This window comes from Eulemur rufifrons, chromosome 17, assembly GCF_041146395.1.
Source record: "Eulemur rufifrons isolate Redbay chromosome 17, OSU_ERuf_1, whole genome shotgun sequence".
NCBI lineage: Eukaryota > Metazoa > Chordata > Mammalia > Primates > Lemuridae > Eulemur > Eulemur rufifrons.
The window spans coordinates 11,208,033-11,228,884 of record NC_090999.1 but is presented as its reverse complement, the minus strand read 5'-3'; the positions used below and the strand labels follow the sequence as shown (position 1 = coordinate 11,228,884).

The 20,852-nt window shown below is 41.7% G+C and overlaps 1 protein-coding gene across 1 annotated transcript in view; it reads left to right on the top strand.

Moving 5' to 3' along the window:
• Positions 1-9,414: 9,414 nt before the first annotated feature.
• MARCHF11 (membrane associated ring-CH-type finger 11) overlaps positions 9,415-20,852 on the top strand; it is a 104,456-nt gene continuing 93,018 nt past the window's right edge. Inside the window, exons 1-2 of the mRNA XM_069492745.1 lie at positions 9,415-10,170; positions 11,386-11,541. Coding sequence (XP_069348846.1) covers positions 9,634-10,170; positions 11,386-11,541 — 693 coding nt within the window. The 5' untranslated portion in view covers positions 9,415-9,633. The remainder of the gene's footprint in view (positions 10,171-11,385; positions 11,542-20,852) is intronic.

Here is a 20,852-nt window from a genome sequence, read left to right as displayed (position 1 = left end):
TTCCTGCTTTTTTGAGCTCTTTGGAGGTTCCTAGTTGGCCCATGGCTCCCTTGAATTTCAATTCTGGATGGTTCCTAATGATTCTTTTCTTTGCCCATGGCCACTGGGCAGTCCAGGTGCAGATTCTTACCTTTGAGGTTTACTTGGTCCAAGGGACCCAGATGGCAGGTGCCAGGAAGACACGATGTTGACCCTCTGTCCTGTGTGGCTCACATTTGAGTGAGGCTCAACATGAAAACATCCTTTGACATACAACCCGGAAGGCAGGCAGAGGCAAGACAGCAGCATGCTTTTGGCTCCAGTACCAAAGCATTTGGCCTTCTGGCCCTCGGGATTTCTTGGGCAGTAGATTCCAGCTCGCCATCTATTTGACATGCATTAAGTGTAAGTCAATCACCAATTAGCCCTTTGTGTCTTCTAATTGCAAAGAGGTTCCCTGATTGGAGGGGTTCCCTCAAAGCTCTGCTGGTAAGGCTTGGGGTGAAAAGAAAGCAGCTTTTCCTCAAAGCAGGGAGTACAGGAGACTCACATCTGTTATTCTTTCTACAAATATTTATTCAGCACCTGCAGTGTCTAGACACTCACTGTTGCAGTTGCTGAGGATATAGCCCTCAACCAAACCCCGGCTCCACTTCTAGTGCCAACAGCTCCGCAATCTTTTCTCCAATCCTGCCGCCCCCATGGTGGGGAACGGGGGAGTCCAGAGTTGCAGCATCAAGTTTAGGTGATTTTCTTGGTCAATTCTGCATATGGGGGTGGTAATTGGCCTCACACACACTCCAGAATCCTGGTTATCATATTGGTACTTAGGTGGAAAATGAGGGAGGATAAGACCTATGATAACATTGAAAAAACACTTTAAGCCTAAAAACATGGCTCTAGTGCTGGAAATTTAGTTCTCATGAAAGGCAAATTCAAGGGAGCTTCAGGAGGCTTGTGGGAACCTAGAATTTAGGTGCTCCTCGTAAACTGGTCACTCACTTAAGCAAGGAAGGTTCATATACAGCATTACAGAAATATACCCCAGGATTTAAAAAGCAATTTTTTTATTGTGGTATAACATACATAACATTAAATTGACCTTTTTAACCATTCTACGTGTACAATTCTGTGGCATCAAGAACATTCACAACATTGTACAGCCACCAGGGCTTTTTGTAAACTGGTGAAGTTTACACTGATGATCTCAGCCACTTCTTGTAGCAGTGAGTTGTACAGGTTTCTTTTTTTGGTCTGCTATGAATAAAATAACACCGGAGACATATGACAGAGTGGATAAGGGCATGGGAGTGTGAGCCGGACTGCCAGGGCGTGAAGGCAGCCCTGGCCACTCGCCAGAGCCCTGAATGGGTACAGAGAATCCCGTCTGGGCCTCACTGTCCCTTTCAGTACCATGAGGATAACAGCGCATGCTTCATAGCACTGTGGTGAGGATTAAATAAATTAACACGTGTGAAGTGCTTGGAACAGTGCCTGACCCAGTAAAGGATCAATCAATTTTAGTTATCATTGGTAAGTGCAAAAGAATGGTTCACGTAGTGGAAAGCTCATTCATTTTTAATATAAATCTTCTTTAAAAGTGTTACAATCACTTCATTCTCCTTTGTTCATTATGTAAAGCTTTTTTGAATACCCATTATGTGCCAAGGCATTTGTACTAAGCACTGGGGACAAACTATAAATGTTACATGAAGATAAATGACTTGCCCTCGAGTGACTTACGATCCGCCAGGGGAGGGGGCGACAGCGCTTGCTCACAGGGGCACTGAGTGGTCTCGGTACAGTTTAAGAAAACTTTTTAACCTGGTTACTTTAAGTGGTAAAAATTTGTAATTAACCATATTGAAAGGGAATCTCCTAAATCCATGTCTTGCCATCCTTTACAGGTTCGTCAGCAGACGTAGCCCAGGCTGTAAACTTTTCTTGGAGACTTAAAGTCATTATGAATACTGGGAATTGTATGATATAACCGGCTACAAGGCAGTAATATTAATACCTCCACTGGCTTACTCAACTGTGTAAAGAGCTGTTTGCTCTTAACCTAACTTGTACTGCTGAGACTTTTAAAATTATTGGGTCTGCTTTCTTTGGGGCAAGGGCAGGAATATTAGCTGTTATTTTCTGATGCTGCTGCTCTGCTTAACATTTCCAAATTTTTTGTTTGTAATCTGTTTGTGACCCATTTTGTTTGTAATCTGGACAGGTAATTTAGGTAAGCATACTTATTGGGATTATATTTAAAATCAAATATTTCAGTTCTATTGATCTCACCTGACAGGAAACTGGAAGCGTTAGTAAGTGGATGCATATGTGATTGTGTGTGGGGTGGGCTGAGGTGGTCTTTTAGAGGCTCATTTCCTTATTCCCGGGTTCTCAGGTTATTCTAGTTTGCATTGGATGGAATAGTGACTTCTTGGTAATTACCTGGTCTAAATTCTTCTTACAGTGATGTTTTTCTAGCACAAGGTGCTTGTGTTCTAGTATTTCAATATGTGGTAGGTTCCTCCTACTTATTTATACTTTTATCCACTTGTCATCATTTTTTATGAACTTGAACCATATCCTCTCTCAGCCTTCTTTTTCTTGATAGACCTCATATGTAAGTTTAATAACCACAGCAGTTTCTCTCTCCCTTTGATTTTGTTAGTGTCTGAGATGGAGCACAGTTGGTACACTTGGCATACTCGTATTTAGCCTTCAAACCCCCAGCTCAAATAACCCACTCTGAGGAACTGTCTTACAATGAAGCATCTTTCCCATGCAGAATTGTTATATCTCTGTACTTCCATAACACTTTTCATCCTCCTACCAATGCTCTTAATCTGCGTAACATGTTTATGTCTATGTGCCTGTCTTCCTAGCTGTACTAGGGGTTTCCTGAGGTCAGGAACAACCACATATCCCTTAAAGTGCATTACCAAAAATTTCTCACTTGCTAATTGTTGATTGCACAAACAGATGGTGTTTTATTTTTTGCACTCAATCTTTTTTGATGACACTCATTATTCGTGGGATCTCCCCATCCACCCATTCACCCACCCACATATATATTAGTACATTGGGTGCATGCTCATAATGTCAAATATTATTTTTCTTCACTTGTATTAACTAATGCCCATTTATTCAAAACTTCCTGCATTTGAGAAACCTTGTGTAAGGCTGCAGTTTATAACTCTTGGTTTTGCATTTCAGTAACCATTCAGTATCTTTTGGAGTGCAGTTTCATGTTGATGGCTTAGCTTAGTGGGGAGCAGGTGAGTGAGTTCAGCTGGACAAGAGGGGAAGAGCTGAAAAGTATCATAAACTGTATAGGCTAGAGGTCAAATGTGAAGATATGGGAAGAGTTGCATCTCTTTTAATATGTCAAGCAGTCATTCCCTTGGAAACAACATTGCTCTTCCTTTGAGGAATTACTGTTGACTCATATCAAATATGTAATTTTGTTGAAGGGACCTTCAGTGGCTGGTCAGCAGTAGCTTATGGTCCAGGCTGCAGAAATCATGATCTTTTACTGGGTTTTAAAGTCTAGGACAGGGGGTGGAGTGGGGGTGCTGTGTGAGGTTGGTGGTCTGGTGTAAACATGGAGCTGCCTCCTTTTCTTGTCTGCTGGAAGACTCCCCTAAGGTGGAGGCCCCATGAAAGAGGCAGGGACCCTACGGCAGCCAGGATTCAGGCCAGCATCCAGTGGAAGCCAACACTTTCCATAGAAGGATTTGTCTCAGTCTAGCAAGTTCTCTGTCTAGTAAACCAGTCCTTTGCTCTCCTCCCACACTCCATGAACACATAGCTATATTTAAGTTGCTATTTGTATGGAACTCATTGATAACTTTTTAAAAAGTAAATAATAGTTCTTTTGAATTAAGATTTCAGTTAATATTTATTTATTTAATCCACATTTACTGAGCTCCTACTAGTGTCAGCTATCATACTCACTAAATGCTTCAGAGACAGACTCAAACCAAGTGGCTTACAACCTAGCACAAGGGGAAAAACCCAGATAAGTGCACACCTAACCCCACAATGGAAGGGATAACATGATAAAGATCATGAAAATCACAATGTGTGAATTTGGAAGAAAACTAGATGATGTCAAGCTGAAGGGAATCAGTGCTGGCTTTATTTGAGATCCTTCTAAAGGTTGGTGGTCCCAGCAGGTCAAATTGATTCCATTGCATTCACAGGTATGGGATATACTGTACACGTGGTCATTCAATGTGGTTTAATGCCTTCACCTCTCTCATGTAAAAAGCATTTCTGTATTTCCAAAGTTCAAGGTGAGGGAGAATAAGGGACAAAGCAATGCTTGGTTATTATTATTTTTTAAATGCAATATGATCTTTTAAAAAATCAAACGTTCTTAAGATACTATTTCATTGTTTTGAAGGTCTCAAAACATTTTGGAGGGAGGTCGAAAGAAGTGTTTTGGCAGGAATTAGTGAGCTTTGATGGTATTTGTATACAGAGTTTAGGTACCAGTGAGCTTTCAGAGAAGATACCAGGTTCTTGGAGAAATGCCAGGGCAAAGTCAGTTGCTGAGGACCAAGGCACCTAGTAAGGGTAGAGAGGGGACTGGCTTATTGGCTTAGATTTGGAAGCCCTTATGAGTGGAAGAGCCAGCGGGGACAGAAAACAATGAAGAGATGTCAGAAGCAAAGCTAGAAAGATTGAAGGAAAGAATGGTACCGAACTCATGAGTAGAATTGACCAATGCTGGGATGTAGGGTAGTGTAAAATCCTATCAGGGAGCACGATGGATGATCAATGAGATTGGTCGGATTTGGGACTATCCATTCATACTCTTCACTTTGGCTCCCTGAGGACCAGTGGTGTGAGTTTTCAAATTTCTGACAAGTGCCTTCAATGGACATGAGTTGCAAGGTCATCTTTTTTTCCCTCTTTCTCTCTCCCTTTTTTTCTATTCCTGTCCCTTCTACATGCAAGGTCATCTAAGATGTTGACTTCACTTATACATAGTAGCAAATGAATGATTAGGCAGCAACTATAACTTACCACAAGAACAGAATAATTTGGGTTAATTTGGGTAAGCAATGAAAAAAAAAATCACATCACATGGAACACACCAAAATGCACTGCATCCTTCATTTTTCTGCAGATTGCATCCCCACCTGGGAACAATGGTTTAACCAGCTGCATGATGCTTAAACACAGAGGCTGGTTAACAATTACCTGCTTGATTGTCTGGATTATCCATATGTTCAATAAACATCAGCTGAGCACTAACTCTGGCCAGGCACTCTTCTAGGCACTGGTAACAGAGCAGTGAACAAAATAGTCCCCAATGGAGCCAGAGTTCTGGTCAAAGATGTTAGATGAGAAAACAAGCAAGCAAAATACACACAATATGTACGTATATAATGTTGAGTAGAAAAGTGAGATGGAAAAGAGTAAAACTGGACCAGGGTTACAATTAAAATGGGAGTAGAGGATTATATTTCAGATGGAAAGGCTAAGAAAGGTCTTCATGATGAAATGCAGAGATCTGGCTGAGGTGAAGGATGAGCCATACTAACTGGAAGAGTGACGAGGGGGTGTACACAGGGCATAGCCGGGAGGCCAGGTAGCAAAAATGAGTAACAGGGAGAGTGGATTGGTGGGGAGGGTGTGGAGACATTTTCAGAGAGATAACCAGGGGCTAGACTGAGCACTTGCAAGGCATGCTAAGATTTTCAATATGACACAAACTGTGGTGAGAAGCCATGACACGACTGGACTCACACTTGAATGGGTTCATCCTGGCTGCCATAGCAGACGAGGCCAAGTGTAAGAAGCACAGGGATAATTAGAAGGCTGTTTTGACAGTTCTGGTGCACTGGGATGGTGGTTTGAACTGGGATGGTGGAGATGGAGCTGAAAAGCAGTGAAATTTGGCATATATTTTGAAAGTGCATTTGGAAGAATTTTTTCATATGCTGAATGTATTATGTGAAAATAAAAGTCAAGGATGACACCAATAATTTTGGCTTGAACAACTGGATAAATGAACAACTGATTTACTGCCATCATGAAGACTGGGAAAACGTTTGGTGGTGGTGTTTTCTTTTGGACCTGGTTAGTTTGCAACAGTTGTGAAGGGTGCAATTTGATACATGAACCTGGAGTTAAGTGGAGAGGTTAGAATAGGAGATAAATTATAGACTTGTTTGCACATGGTGTTGTGCTGGCATGGTGCTGACTCTGCTTCAGGGCTGGTGCACAGCAAAGCTGGGCTCTGCATTGAGTACTTACTGGTAACGCACAGACTGCACTTCACTATCCTCTTTAAAAATAACCCTCCCCCTGACACACGCGGCATAACCTTGTTGTTCTAAAACATACCTAGAGTTTTAATTTCTTTTCTTTCAAATATTTGAAGGTAACTGAGAATTCTGTGTATTGGGCTCAGTGGCCACAGAGACAGAAGTGTACCCCAAAGGTGGATATATATGGGTTTTCAACTGAGCAGGGAGTTGGTACCACTAACAAATGAACAATTTTGGAACATCTCTAAGAGCTAAACTAAAAAGAATTGAAAAGCTACTCTAAAGAGCTCTCCAGGCTAACTTCTGTTGTTTGGAGGGCATATTGAGGTCACACCTAGTTCAGCTTCAAGATAATTCTGAAAGCACTCTGCTGTAGCCTGCATCCTATCCTATCTGACATCCCTGAGAATGTGGTCATTCGTGAAGTCCAGGGGAAATATTCTACAGATATCCACAAACATCACTAAAGAACTTTTTGGAAGATAATTGCCTGGACCCCTCCCATCTCTCCCCCATCCTTGGATTCAACTGAAGAAGCTCCTGGTATTTAAACGGTTTGCACCATCATAATGAAGCATCCATTTCAGTGAATCGTCCATTTTACCGTGCGTGTGTGTGTGTGTGGGGGGGGGGGGGTAGGGGGTGGGAAAGGGCATGAAAATGGAGACTTTTCAAGCAGTTGTTGGCATTATTTTTATCTTTGTACTCATTTATATAGGTTGAGGCAGGTTTGATGTGCCTTTCAGTATTTCCTCAAATTGGACAAACTTGTGTTTCCCTCATTCATTTTTCAGTTGGCAGATGCACATTGCCTACTGATGGCTGTCAGCAGCTGCTGGTGCCCTGCCTGTCTTTATCTGATGTCTGTGTCTCCATCTCTCTTGAACTTGGGTGCCAGCAGCTGAGAGTGATTCATCCCCTCTGTGTTCCCCATTATTCTATAATTTTATGACAGACAATTTAGTCAAAGTTACGAAGAAGGTGCTTTAACTTAATCCATTGAAAACTCATTTGGTTAACTGAAGATTGTGAACAAGTTTTCCTTTCCTAGGAAGGAGTCAGCTTTGGAGGTTATCGAAGCTGGGAAATGTATTTATGTGGTTAACTATCGTATCAAGGAAACTTAAATTTCTTTCATTAGGAGTATATTTTTCAGAAACAATTAATAGAAAGGATACTTCTAGCCCTGTGGCCTTTTCCTCCTTCATCCATGCTACTTTGCTGTCTGATTTATTCTACATTGTTTATAGAGAACCCACAGCTTTTATTCTGTCCTTTAAGTAATAATGTATTTTATCACGCCTGGTAGAAATTTACTAGTCACAAATTGAATTATTTAGAGGATTTTGTACAAGTTTAGATACCCTTTAACTCAAGAACTTGTGATGAAAGCTTATGATTATCCTAAGACTGTGGCAATATACAAACTTGTGCAAGTCATTTCGGCAGGTGAAGACTGAAAATGAAAGCTTATCTACAACCACATTTCTTCAATGTGATAAGTTCCTAGGGAGTTCAGGGATTATTATTTTTAAAATGTGCTTGCTGACTGCCACTGTGGTACCAAAAATAGCTAGTCTGAGGGGGCTAAGTGTTAAAGGACATTCCTGGAAACTATTTCATTGGAGACCATTTGTGACAAAGCATTCTTGAGTTCTTTTTCAGTACCTTCTTTCTCTGCATTCTAATTTCTGTAAAAGGAACTCAGCCTTCTTTTTTTAATCAAATATACTTCTTACTGCCAAAATGTCTAATGGAAAAATTAACTTAAGCTGGTAGTTTATCTCAACCATTTCAGAACATCTAATTATTGATGGAATTCAGTGCCACCAAACACACCATGTACTACATACAATACTATTTTAGGAGGCAGAAGAAAGGATTGAAAAGAAAATTATTGGTGTTTGAGACCGGAAATCTGGAGTCTGGGAGTTTAAAAGTTCTCTGTTAATAATCCAGTGACCTTGAACAGGTAACTTTGCCTATCTGATCCTGGGTCTTCAGCTATGAAATGCAACCAAAAACGACTGCCCTGAGAGCCAGTCGTTTGTGTCAAAGTGTTATATCAGTGAAAATCACCACTGATTTGGATAGACACATTGCAGTATATGAATCCGATGCTTTATGATTTCACACTACACGAATTTGGAAACTACTGCATGCGCATCGTTTCCCGTGTAGTTCCCTATAGATGAGGGAGTTTATTAATATTTTGGGGAAAAAAAAAAAAAAAAACCTGGGAGGACTGTGGCCCTGACCCGAAGATGTGTCCCAGAGAGGTTTTGCAGGGTAGAGTCATAGAGAAATTGACTTTGGGATGAGCAAAACCGAAATCCTGAGGTTGCAAACACTTTTCCCGGGTAACGAGTGGTGTCATTTGCTTCCTTTATTCGCAAGTATGAAAGTGACCACAAGCCACAGAACGTGGCACCAGGGTTCGCTATTAGGAACCATTTCAGGAAATGACCCTCAGACCAAGATATTTACAAATAACCCGGGATACTCACTGCAGGCGAGAGGCGGTGAGGGGGACGCAGGGAGGATTCAGGGGCGGGCCAGACAGGGGGAGGACACAGGTTCCAGGGACTTCTCCTTTAAGGCTCTCCCGGATCGGTGAGATCGCCCTTGAGGAAGAAGGTTCGGAACGTGGGGCGCGACCGCTAGGAAGCGGCGGTCGCAGTCCCCAGGTCCCGCGCGCCCTTTGCCCCTGCTCACCGGTTCGGGCGCGCCCACTCCCAAGCGGGTCTCTGCTTGGACCGTCGCGCCCCCACCCGGCCCGCGCCGCCGCATCCCACTTGCCCACCAGTAACGGTTTCTGCACCGGCTGCCTCCGACCCCTCCCCGCGGCCCCGCTCACGAGAGCCGCAGTGCCGCGCGCTTCGGAGAGGGTCCTCCGCCCCGGCACCGACGGGAGCTGCCCCGGGGCCGCGGCGGTGGAGGCGGCTGAGGGATCCCTCAATTCCTGGCGGCCCTCGCCGCACCCCATCGCGGGTTGCCTCCCGCTCTTCCAAACCCCCACCCCCGGACCGCTCCCGCAGCCGCCGCGCGCCTCCCCCTGCGCACCCGGCCGCCGCGCGGCTCCTCCCGCCCCCCGTCCCCCGCCCCCTCCGCGGCGCGGCTCTCACGCGCAGCGGAATTCGGCGCTGCCTCCGTCAGAGCCGAGCCGGCGGCTCCGCGGAGCAGCAGCAGCCTCTGCCGCCGCCGCCGGGCCCTCCGTGTCCCCTCCCCGTCCCGCCCCCCAGCCCCTGGTGCCCCGTCCCCGCTCCCCACCCTCCTTCCTTCCTCCATCCTCCCTCCCGCTCAGCTCTCCCTCTGGCTGCAGCCCGACCCGGCCCGCCAGCCGGGCCGGCAGGAGGGCGGCGGCGGCATAACCATGAGCTTTGAGGGCGACCACGGTGGCAGTCGGTGTCGCGGGGCGGAGAGCGGGGACGCTGAGCCGCCTCCTCCGCCTCCCCCGCCGCCGCCGCCGGCAGAGCCGGCCCCGGTCCCCGCGACCCCGCGCTACCTGCCGCCGCTGCCCGTCCCCCCCGAGGGCGCCGCCGGGCCGAGCGAGCCGCCGGGGGAGGTGGCCCCGCGGCGCAGGGGCACCGACGAGCTGCCGCCGCCGCCGCCGCTGCCCCTGCCGCCCGCCGGCCAGGAGGTGTGCGCGGCGGCCGGCGACTCTGCGGAAGGTCCGAGGCGCCTCCCGGAGTCGGCGGACCCCGAGGCGGCGGCGACGAAGGGCGGCCCCGGGGAGCCCGAGGCCAGCGCCGGCGGGGAGGGCGAGCGGCAGGGCGCCGGCGACCAGCCCGAGACGCGCTCGGTGTGCAGCAGCCGGAGCAGCAGCAGTGGCGGCGGCGACCAGCGCGCTGGGCACCAGCACCAGCACCACCAGCCCATCTGCAAGATCTGCTTCCAGGGCGCCGAGCAGGTAAGGCCCGGCGGGACCCGGGGGCAGCTGGCGGTGGGCTCCGACCGCGGCCGGGCTGGTTCCCGCTAGCAGTGGTCCGGCGTTCAGCACCAAGGACAGAGCACGCCTCCCGGTTTGTCTCCTGTGGGGCTTGTCTGGTCCTGCTTTGTGAGAGATGGCTCCGGTGTTCCCCTTTCCCTTTCTGTGAAGGCAGATAAAAATGTCCCAGTGGCGAATACAGGGTTTAATTTGATCTACACTTTTTTCCCTACCTGGTTTCGCAGCTACACGTTCCTCAGGTGCTTTAATGATAATACCGTAAGTATTTCTTTTGAATTACTCAATGGATTTGGTTTATACATAGAAGCGAACCTATGGGATGTAAAGTGAAGTCTGTTTTCTACAGATGTATTCTGAGACGGATAGTCTTAGAACACAAACTGGGCGTGAGTCATGTCACAGACAAAAAGAGCAGGTTCTTTCCTTATTGCAATTTTGGTGACTTAATCTCACTGATGTGAAAAGTATGTTACAGTTTGTTCAAACCAAATAGGAATATACTTTGAAAGAAAGGCCACTTAGCCAGCGATGTAATTTATATTTTGTTAGGAACACAATTATAAAATTATAAATACCATTAGAGGCGCATGGAAACTTAAATGAGAGTAGTCATGCAGAAGAAAGGATAATATATCTCTTACAATATGTGTGGTCTGAGAAAACATTAGGTTTAATATTTTTAAAAGTAAGGAAATTGCATAATAATATGCAGGCTTTCAGGAATATATCACCCTAGGTCAATATTTATGATGCTACATTTAGAAAAAATAAAAGCATAATGCTATTGCAAGCTGCTTTCTGGGATGCCATGCATTTCTTCTTTAGCAATGATTAAGAATAACTGCAGAGGAAATGCATCTGACCATCCACTTAAAAGTTATTAAAGAGATTTAATAGTACAGCTTTTCCCCAAGGGTATTGGGAGCTATATCTTGCAGACATTTTGTATGTTGGTAGAACATTTATGTCATAACTCTAAGCAATATCTTTGAAATAGTTTTAAGACTTTAGCTTCATTCCCATCAGAGGTATAAAATTTTAATTTCATTTTCTAGGATAGAGCTTGAAGCCTGTATCCTTCTGGGTAAATGGCTTTGAAAGGAAAGAAAGCAAGCATTGGAGTTTTAAAATAGAGATGCAGACACAAATATTCATACTGAACTGTTTTCTTTTTAGGGTGAGCTGTTAAATCCCTGCCGATGTGATGGGTCAGTGCGGTATACACATCAGCTGTGCCTGCTAAAGTGGATCAGTGAGAGAGGTTCCTGGACCTGTGAACTCTGTTGTTACAGATACCATGTCATAGCCATTAAAATGAAACAACCGTGCCAGGTAAACAGTTGTAATATTTATTATTTTTTTTAAATAATTTTGTTAACATGAGTGCACTTGAGTTTAGTTATTACTAAGGATGCTTACTTATGCTGCTTAAAAACATTTTATGCAAATCAGCATAAAAATCAAGATTTAGAATTTGTAGAGATGTGTTTAGAGAAAGCCATGACATCTTATCTGAGAAACTCAAAAGACATTACTCAAATGGTTTCCTTTATTAATTTCTTATTTATTGATCAAATTATACCCATCCTTATTTCTGAAGGGGCAAGTTGGTAAAATGTTTTATACTCCACTTAAATCAATTTTATTAATTAGAAATGTTACATAATTAATTTTAGTAGTGTTTTGTTAATTTAAGCATTTAAGCCCTAATGGCTCCTTTTATGGAAAACTTTACTAGTGTGGAAACTTTGGTTGAATATTTTCACTTCGCCAGGCCTTCTTTTTCACATGATGTTTTTTCACAGTTAAATTTTGGCTATTTTCGTTCTTTGTTGTGTTCAACTACATAGTAGATGCGGAAGTATTCCCAACAATTACTTTCAATAATACCACTGTCTGTATTCGTAAACTTTTTGTGTATAATCATATAATAACAATACCCGTAGTTCTACAAATGCTCTGGAAAAATAGGTTTTTTTTTTTTCTTTTTGGTATGCTCTAACTGATTCAGGTTCTTTGAATAGGCTGGTGGAAGGTAAAATACAAAACATTAACAAAGTCATCTTAAAGAAAAGCAGACTAATGTGTAATTAGTGAGATCTGGTAGGCTGAAGTTAAGCAGACATAAAAGAGTAGGGTTGAAACATGGAAACAAAGGAGTAATGGAAGGAAAAGGAAGAGGGAATTGAAAAGTTGGGAGGGAAAAAGTAATAAAATCTAGTATTCCCTGAGCAATATAATGTAGGTGAAATTCTTAGTATTTGCAGAATGAACCTGGAAGCAAAATTGCTATTGCATTAATAATTTAAATTTCAGTTTTAAATTTGTGCATCCTTTATATAGTTTGCAATTAATTTGCATCTCTAATAATTGCCATTTAAGGCATGATTAGCAAGCATGAAATGAAAATATGAATTTCTTAGGCTGACCTGAGGCTTATAAATAATTTGGAAAGAGAAAGTATAACTAATGTGGATGAGTGATATTATCATGCTGAAGACAGACACAGACCTGACACATTTTCCCAGAACCTCTAATTGGTTGAACTACTTGGGTATCAGGTTATGGATCTGTCATAATCATCCTGAAGATTAGATGAAACTGTGTCCAAAGACAAGAATATGGGTAGAATAATTGGATCTACAATACTTTTATGAATAGAAATATGTGGGAAGATCACAAAAAGGGAGAATTTGGGGGCTCCAGGGAAAAATCCCATGAGAAGGACTATGGTCAGATGCTCAAGAACTGAAACAGAGTGCTAAGTATTTCAAAAACATTAACTTATGGCTACTATATATTAATTCATTTGGGATGATTAATTTTGAAGTAAATAGAAATAGATCCTTGATATACATTTTAAAATAGAGAAGAGACAGAGGACTGGGGCAAAAAAAATACTATATACTACTATATATTAATTCTAATCATATAGAAAAAAGAATTGATTACTACTATCTTTTACTTCATAAAAAAAAATTCAATAATTAGTTTAACAAAAGCAATTCCTAAACTATGCATATGATATGACCCTCCTCCCTCCAGAAAAGTACCAAAAACAAATCCAGTATCACTGACACATTTAGGATTAATTTTATTGTAATGTATATAAATACTACTGAGATCTGTAATCTGATCTGATTGTTGCAGTGATCTGAAAAATCATTTTTAGAAACAAAGTTGATATGAATGTGATGACATCATGCTGGAGATGAAATAACTTTCCAGGACTACATTAGATATATATAAAGTTTGGTACTCATAATGAACAGAAATCAGCTATAAAGTTCTCAAAGTGTGGATTCTTACACGTAGGAGTAGTTCATTCTAAGATAAAGTTTAGCTATTTATCTAACATTTCTGTTATGAATGACTCATAAACTAGCATTCACTGTGATTCTTAGTTTTCTCCCTTGCTGGTGTGAGGCCAGTCAGCTGGGAGCAGGTGGTTTCTTGGATGTAGAGCAGAATAAAGAATAAATAGCAATATTAAGACAGAACATTTACTGAACACTAACTCTGTGCCAGGCACTGTTCTAAGTATTTTTTATATATGGATACTGATATTTAATCTTCATAACAAACCTGAGGGGAAGAATATTATCTCTATTTTGTACAAAGGGAAACTGAGGCACAGGAAAGTTAAATAACTTATACTGGATACATATGTAGTAAAATGCAAAGCCAGGTTTCAAACTCAGTCATTCTGGCTCCAGGGTCTATGGTTTTAGCCACCATGTTGGAAAATGTTCTTCTCAAACCCACCCTAGACGTCTCAATGTTTCGGATCTATCATGACTTGTCCTATATAAGGCTGAGGCAAGCAGGAACTGGTTTCAGCCTGGGCCTCTAAGGTTATTTGGAAAGGTTTTGACTACCTATTGCTGCATAACAAACCACCTCAAAACTTAAACAACAACTAGTATTTATTATCTGTTAAAAGTCTGTGGGTTGATTGAGGTCAGCTGGGACGTCTTTCTCTACATGTGGCATCATCTAGAGCTATAAGCATCCAGAGATTAGGCTGGGTTGGAACATCCAAGATAGCTCATTCATTCTACTTGTTCTTGGTGCTGGCTGTTGGCTAGAAACTCAGTTGGAGCTGCCAGCTGGTGCCTCACTTCTCCTTCCATGTGATATGTGCTTCTCATACTGTGATAGTTGGGTTCCAAGAGTATAAAAGTGGAAGTTACAAATCTCTTAAGGCTCAGCCTTGGAAGTGACATGGTTTCACGTCTGCTGCATTCTCGTGTCTAAAGCAAGTCATGGGACCAACATAAATTCAAGGGAAGGGAAAATAGACTGCACCTCTGGAGTCCGGTATTTCTTTTAAAGAGAGTGGCCATCTTTATCACCAGAAGAGGTAGCTGCTAAAATGCTTTGCTTCCTGCCCTGGTATCTGCACTTGGTCCTCGTTAAATCCAGATAGATCAGCAAGCATCACCATAAATTTCTCCCAGGATTCTGAACCAAAGGAGATTAAAAAAATGTGTGGGAGATTAACTCACCAGTGGTGCTGGATGTATATCCTCAAGCACTGTTGGAAGTGATTACCATGATATATCCCCTGGTGCTCAGAAGGAGATCGGGACAGAGAAGGGCAAAAAACAGTCAGGAAGCAGGTGTGTATGAAGGAAACGTGCCGCAGCGAGTCTAATGCCTTAGTTTTACTTGTTTTTCTCATTGAGATTTGAATTTTTTCAGAATTGGGATCCAAACCTCCCAATTTCATTGGATTTCAGTGATGCTCAGCAACATGACTCAATAGAAAGCTAGCGGATGTATCCTCTACAACATATTTAAACCTTAATTGCTGCATCATTAGCAGTAGGAGTTAATTAAGACATTTGAGGTAATTAAAATGCATTTACCTTCCTACCTACTTGCAGAATCTATTTTATTTATTAACATATCCAAGATGACGCATTAATGATATTTTAAGAGTAAAAGCTAGTGCTGTTTTGAATCTCATAGCATGATCTAAAATTAGGGAAATGCAAGAGCATATATGATCAAACTTATTTTTAGATGGTGGTGACATTATACATTAATTAAGCTATATTCCAGTTTATGAATGCTTTCAATATTTTTCCAAGAGACATGGATGTTTCTTTGAAGAGATGACATATGCAGGATAAAGTACTATATGGGAAACTTTAAACTTGCTATGAAGGACAGGCTATACTGCCTAAACATGGAAAAATATACGTAAATGGAAGGTAATGGCTATGTTACCTTAGACAAGCTACTTAAACTTTTTGCACTTCAGTTAACTCATCTTCAAAACGATGACAATGACACCTGTCTTATATCTTATTTTGAGGATTAGTACATGTACATGAAGTGCTTAGAATGGTGCCCTGGCCCATGGTAGTTGCCATTTTGATGTGGCTGTTGTTACGATCACTTGCTGTCAGCTAGGAGGCACGGCCCTTCACCTCGTCATTGTTCACACATCCTTCTTGTTCCCTTCCTCTGTTGTCACCAAAGTGGAGTTAATGGCTCCACTTTCCATACCATGCTTTATCCCTCGATTTTTACCCACTGCTTTTTCTGGGAACCCATCTCAGTTTTCTGACCAACTTAGTTATCATCAATAATGAATGAATCAGCATTTTTAAAAAGCAGATGTAATGAGACATAATGATCTCAGTGCAGTGAGCATATTTATTCTCCAGATGTCCCTCACCATGGGTCTTATTTACGTTCTTATTGGAGTCTACTCATAATGGAGTTATGAGATGCTTTTAAATGTGGCCAAGCAGGAGGTGCACTGTTCAAGGTCAGGCAGCCATGGTTTGTTTACCCTTTGGAACTACCCGTGTGGGGTGGAGTCTATGTGACCTGTGAGTAGGAGGGAGGTCAGAGACGTCTCAGAGATCCCTGGAGGGCAATCACAAAGGGGTAGGAGCTGAGCACCAGTCACAGAGAACTGTGGTGACCACCAACTTTCCTTCCTCCTCTGGTGCTCTGATAGGACTGGTGATAGCTGCCTGCCTTACCTACCTGGGAAAGGACTGAGACTCGCATGTGGTCCGTATGCCTTTGCAGTGATTAGGCTCCTGGGTTGTAACATTTTGATTAGCCTTTCCCTTCCTGCTTTTTCTTTAAACAAATGTAATGTCAGCAACAGATCTTCTTCTAGTGGTAAAAATGACTGAAGAGTCTCCTAGGAAGGAGAATGCCTTGAGATTATTTTTCATTTTTACTCATATTCTTAGTACTCTGGGATTCATCATAATAAATTTGAATTGGGAAGTAATTTGACACCAGGTGGGTTTGTCTTGGCTGTCCTTCTAAGGTACAGCTTCTGGACCTTTTATAAGGCATTTGTAGAACTTTAAATAACTTTTTGATGACCCTGTGGTCATTATTTTTTTAAATGAGGCCCCACCATGGACAGGGTATTTCTACCTTCAGAACTGATTGCTAATATAATGTAGCTGCTGATGCATTAGGAGAAGCTGACAAATTATCATTGAAAATTGACTGTGATTTTGAAAATTTATTAATAAAACATCAAGCATGAACTATATCAGCATTACATGCTGTCATTTGAAATCATTCAAAATATTTATGTTTTATGACTTAAAAATGTCTGCATATGTGCACCCATGTCACATAGTGAGCTACCACTTTGACTTTTTCTCTGTTGTTCTTGCTAACATTCTCTGTAGGTTTAATAGCCAATGACAAGCTAAGGGGGAAGACTTTCATTACTGTGCATGAATAACTGAAAAACAATGTTCAAGTGTAATATTTAAATGTATATACTGGCATATTTTATAGGTAACTAAAATTGTCACAATAAACAAAGAACACATCAGGTATTAGTTTTGTTTCATTTGCTTACTAATTGTTTCAGAACACACGAATCTTCATTTTACTCACTAGAACAGATGAATGATTCTCCACTGAATAAAATATGTAAATTATGCTTTATATAATACTATTCCCATGTTGTTTACTATATAGACTATGTGTACAGTGAATTTACAATTTGTCTCAAAGCCAAATGGTTCTGAGACAGTGGTAAAAGGAGGTGAAGGCCATTTAGGGCATTTTACACTGGTGCTTACTTTTAAATTTTATAGCGCTTAGGGACAATGTGGACCCTATGGGTGACACCGTCCAGAACTTTCTTCTCCATACACGTCTTCTTTTCTGTGTTTTCTAGCTCTTTTTAAAGTACATTTCCCTTTGGACACCTTTTTCTTCTTTGCTTTCTTTGCCCTTCCACCCAGCTGCCTCTAGAAGAAAGAACCCCGTGCTGGGCAGAAATGCATAGACTTTTTGGTCAAAGCAAGCCAGGGTGGCAAGCATTGGCTGCGGTTGTGTAGAGAAACCTTGTCATGGCTCCAGAATGTCTTCACTTGATAACATTGTCTTGTTATTTAAATCAGAGGTTAGCAAACCATTTTTCTAAAGGCCCAGATTGTAAATATTTTAGGCTAGGAGGCCATTATAGCCACTGTCCTGGCACAAAAGCAACCATGGACACTAAATAAATAAGTGAGCATGGCTGTGTTCTGGTAAAACTTTAATTATTGACATTGAAATTTGAATTTCATATAATCTTTATGTGTCAAGAGATAGGATTTTTAAAAAAATTTTTTCTCCTACCATTTAAAAATTTAAGAATACATAGGCTACACAAAGCCTCATGGTGAGCTGGATTTATCCCAGCTGCATTTTGTGGTATTAAACAAATGGAATACTGATATGGACTTAGGTGTTTTAGGACCTCTTAGAAAATTAAATGGGTGAAATGTTTCTAAATTTTTATGTTACTTTGTAATTATGCGTGAAATCATCATACACTTACATCATGTAGAAAACGGTGGCACTTTAGTTCCATAATGAAGTGCTATTAACTTCTTAACATTAAATATTAAATACGAAAACCATTGTGTCTTCTAAACAGTGTCTTCATTGTAGCGGACTCAAATCCTGCATTCCAAGGAGTAGCTTTAGTAAAGTCATTCAGTGAACATTTGCGGTATGAATGAATGAGTGAGTGTTTAGTAAGGTGGCCAGAATCATGGACATCATGTAATTTCTGCAGTGAGAACACGGCTCAAGGAAATAAAATTTTCTTCATTATTCGCATATTAGCCATCTACTGGCTGTTAATTTTCAACTTGTTCTCAAGTTGATCTTCTAATAATGCTATTCTGAATCTGTCTAGGGAAGTTATGTTCAGTTTCTTCAAACTACAGGAAAAAGCCTTGGGAGTAATGGAGGGATCTATTTTTAAAAACCTAGAATTTAAAAAAAAAGGCTTCCAGTGAGACATATCTGCTCTTTTCAAAAAACAAAATGTCATGGAAAAAGACTCAGTGAATATGGAATTACCCATGTGTGACATACTCACTTTCTTGAGATTGTCACTGGTTGAAGGGTTTCGTCTAGCATTTGTTCAGGGAATTTGAATAATTTGTTGGAAATTTTACTGTATGATCATGGGTGCAGATGAGCTGCTGAGAATATCTACTGGATATAAATTTTTGGTGTGAAATCTGCCACCTGGTTGAAAACAAGGTGACCGTTTTTGATGAACAGTTTGTACAGTTGTAACGTAACTTCGGAAGTGATTTTCCACTGGTGAGTGCGATACTCCAACCCCAGGAGGTGATGCCAGAGCTCAGGCTATTTTCCTCCTCACTTGTGTCCTGCTTTGCCTTGGCATGGGGCTTTACTGTGATGTGACCAGTGTTTCGCTAAAGGCATTGGAGTAGAGAAAACTCAGCTTCCTTCTATTTTCGGACCTTCTAAGAGTAGAATGGGATGACTCTGAAGGCAAAATGAGAGTGCTTCCAACCCTTGAGAATGGCAGGGAATGGATGGATGAGTAGATAATCACCTACAATTACAAGTAAATGGATGGCAGACACAGAGGACTCAGCCAAGAAAAACTGCCTCATGGCTTGCACTTTCTGTATCCTTGGATATTTGACAACATCTTCCCTGTGAGCATAACTCATAATTCAGCAGCTGTTCCATACGATTTAGCCAAATGAGGTTTTATATAAGCAGAGGTGAACTGAAAACAATTGCTTGGGAAGACATGACAGAAACCTGGAAACATTTCTATGTAGGCAAAGTCAATAATGGAACTTATTGAGGAGGCATTTCTTAATTCCATCCTTATCTTAGGCATGGTGTGCTTTGAAAACTACCATTGAAAAACCTGCTCTCTGCCCAGTTTTTACCTCTTGGAGTTAAGTCATTTTGACTGCTGACGCCTGGGCAGTGAATGAACATATCTTTATCGTAGTAACAGAGTTCCATTGTTGCCTCACTTTGCCTTTTCGCTTTGCTTCTCTTTTTGGTATACTAATTTTGTGCAAATTGCCAAGTGCTTAATTTGGGCACAGGGGAGTGGAGCTGCCCGTGAGCATCCAGTTCTTACTCCAAGAACTCCCTGGCGCTCCTTTGTTATGTGTGGTCTTGCAGTTGTGCCAAATGTCATCTCCCTGCTCAATTTGTGTCATGACTCTGAGCTATAAAACAGTTCAAATGAACAAGGAACTATTTCAAGAAATTTACACAGGCTCCCTTTGGTGTGTTCAACCTGTTAGAAAAGATTTTAAGAAGGATAGCATCTTGCACAAATGTCAGAGATTTTACTTACATTCTTATGAAAGATTATTCCAGAAGCCACAGGAAATACTTTTGCCCTCTTCTCTTCCCCAGCTCTTTCCCCAGTAGTAACTTGTTTTCTGTTACGTGAATATGTGTGCAAGTGACCTATTAATTTTTTTAAAAAATAAAGAAAATAAAAACCTTATAGCAGTCGAGAGCACAGGATTTGCTGGACATATATTGAGCATTCAGTAGATATTTGTTTTATCCTTCTTCCATCTCTTTCTTCTCTTTCCTCACATCATCTTAGTCTCATCTTTTGTGTGGGGATGAGTAGATGGAAGGTTTCCAGTGGGACATCCAGTCCCTTAGAGAGAAGGACACAGTGAGGAGGGGTGAAAGTCTTTGCCTATGCTGTATTCTCTAGGACCAAGCATGCCCAAGCTCAAACCTGGAAGCTGAGAGAAATTTTGAAGCAAAATCACCTTCAATCTCCTCCCAAACAATCTTCCTTTGTGTTCATGGTGGTGTCTCAGTCATACTGCCATAGCCTCTATTAAATTTATTTTCAGATCTAGGTAAGACTTTTCAGTAATTTGAGAAGTAGTTGAAAGAAGTTAAAAAATGCTAAGCCCACAAGATTACAACTAACTGTGCCAAAATTCATTGAGTAGCTTTGGGCGACATAGTTCTTAGGCCAAGGAGTAAAAGATTCTTCCATACTGAAAACTTTTTGAGTGATTTGGCAAAACATATAAGGATGGGTGACGAATCTCACTACCTCCTGCCCGTCTCCTCCCTTTGACCTGCACACTGCCGAGACTGAAGGTAATATTGATCACAGAAAAGGAAACTTGAAAAGGACATATGCTGCTTCATTTTGGATATGATTAAGCTCTGCCATAGTAAACTTCAAGGGAAAAACATGAGCCATGTTTTGAATTGCCTATGGGGAAAATGTCAATGTTAAGTGATGATGAGTGCATGGAGATTATTAATATAACGGACACAGTAACGGATCAGTATGTGTATATTTTTGGTCTGGAAGATGATATTAC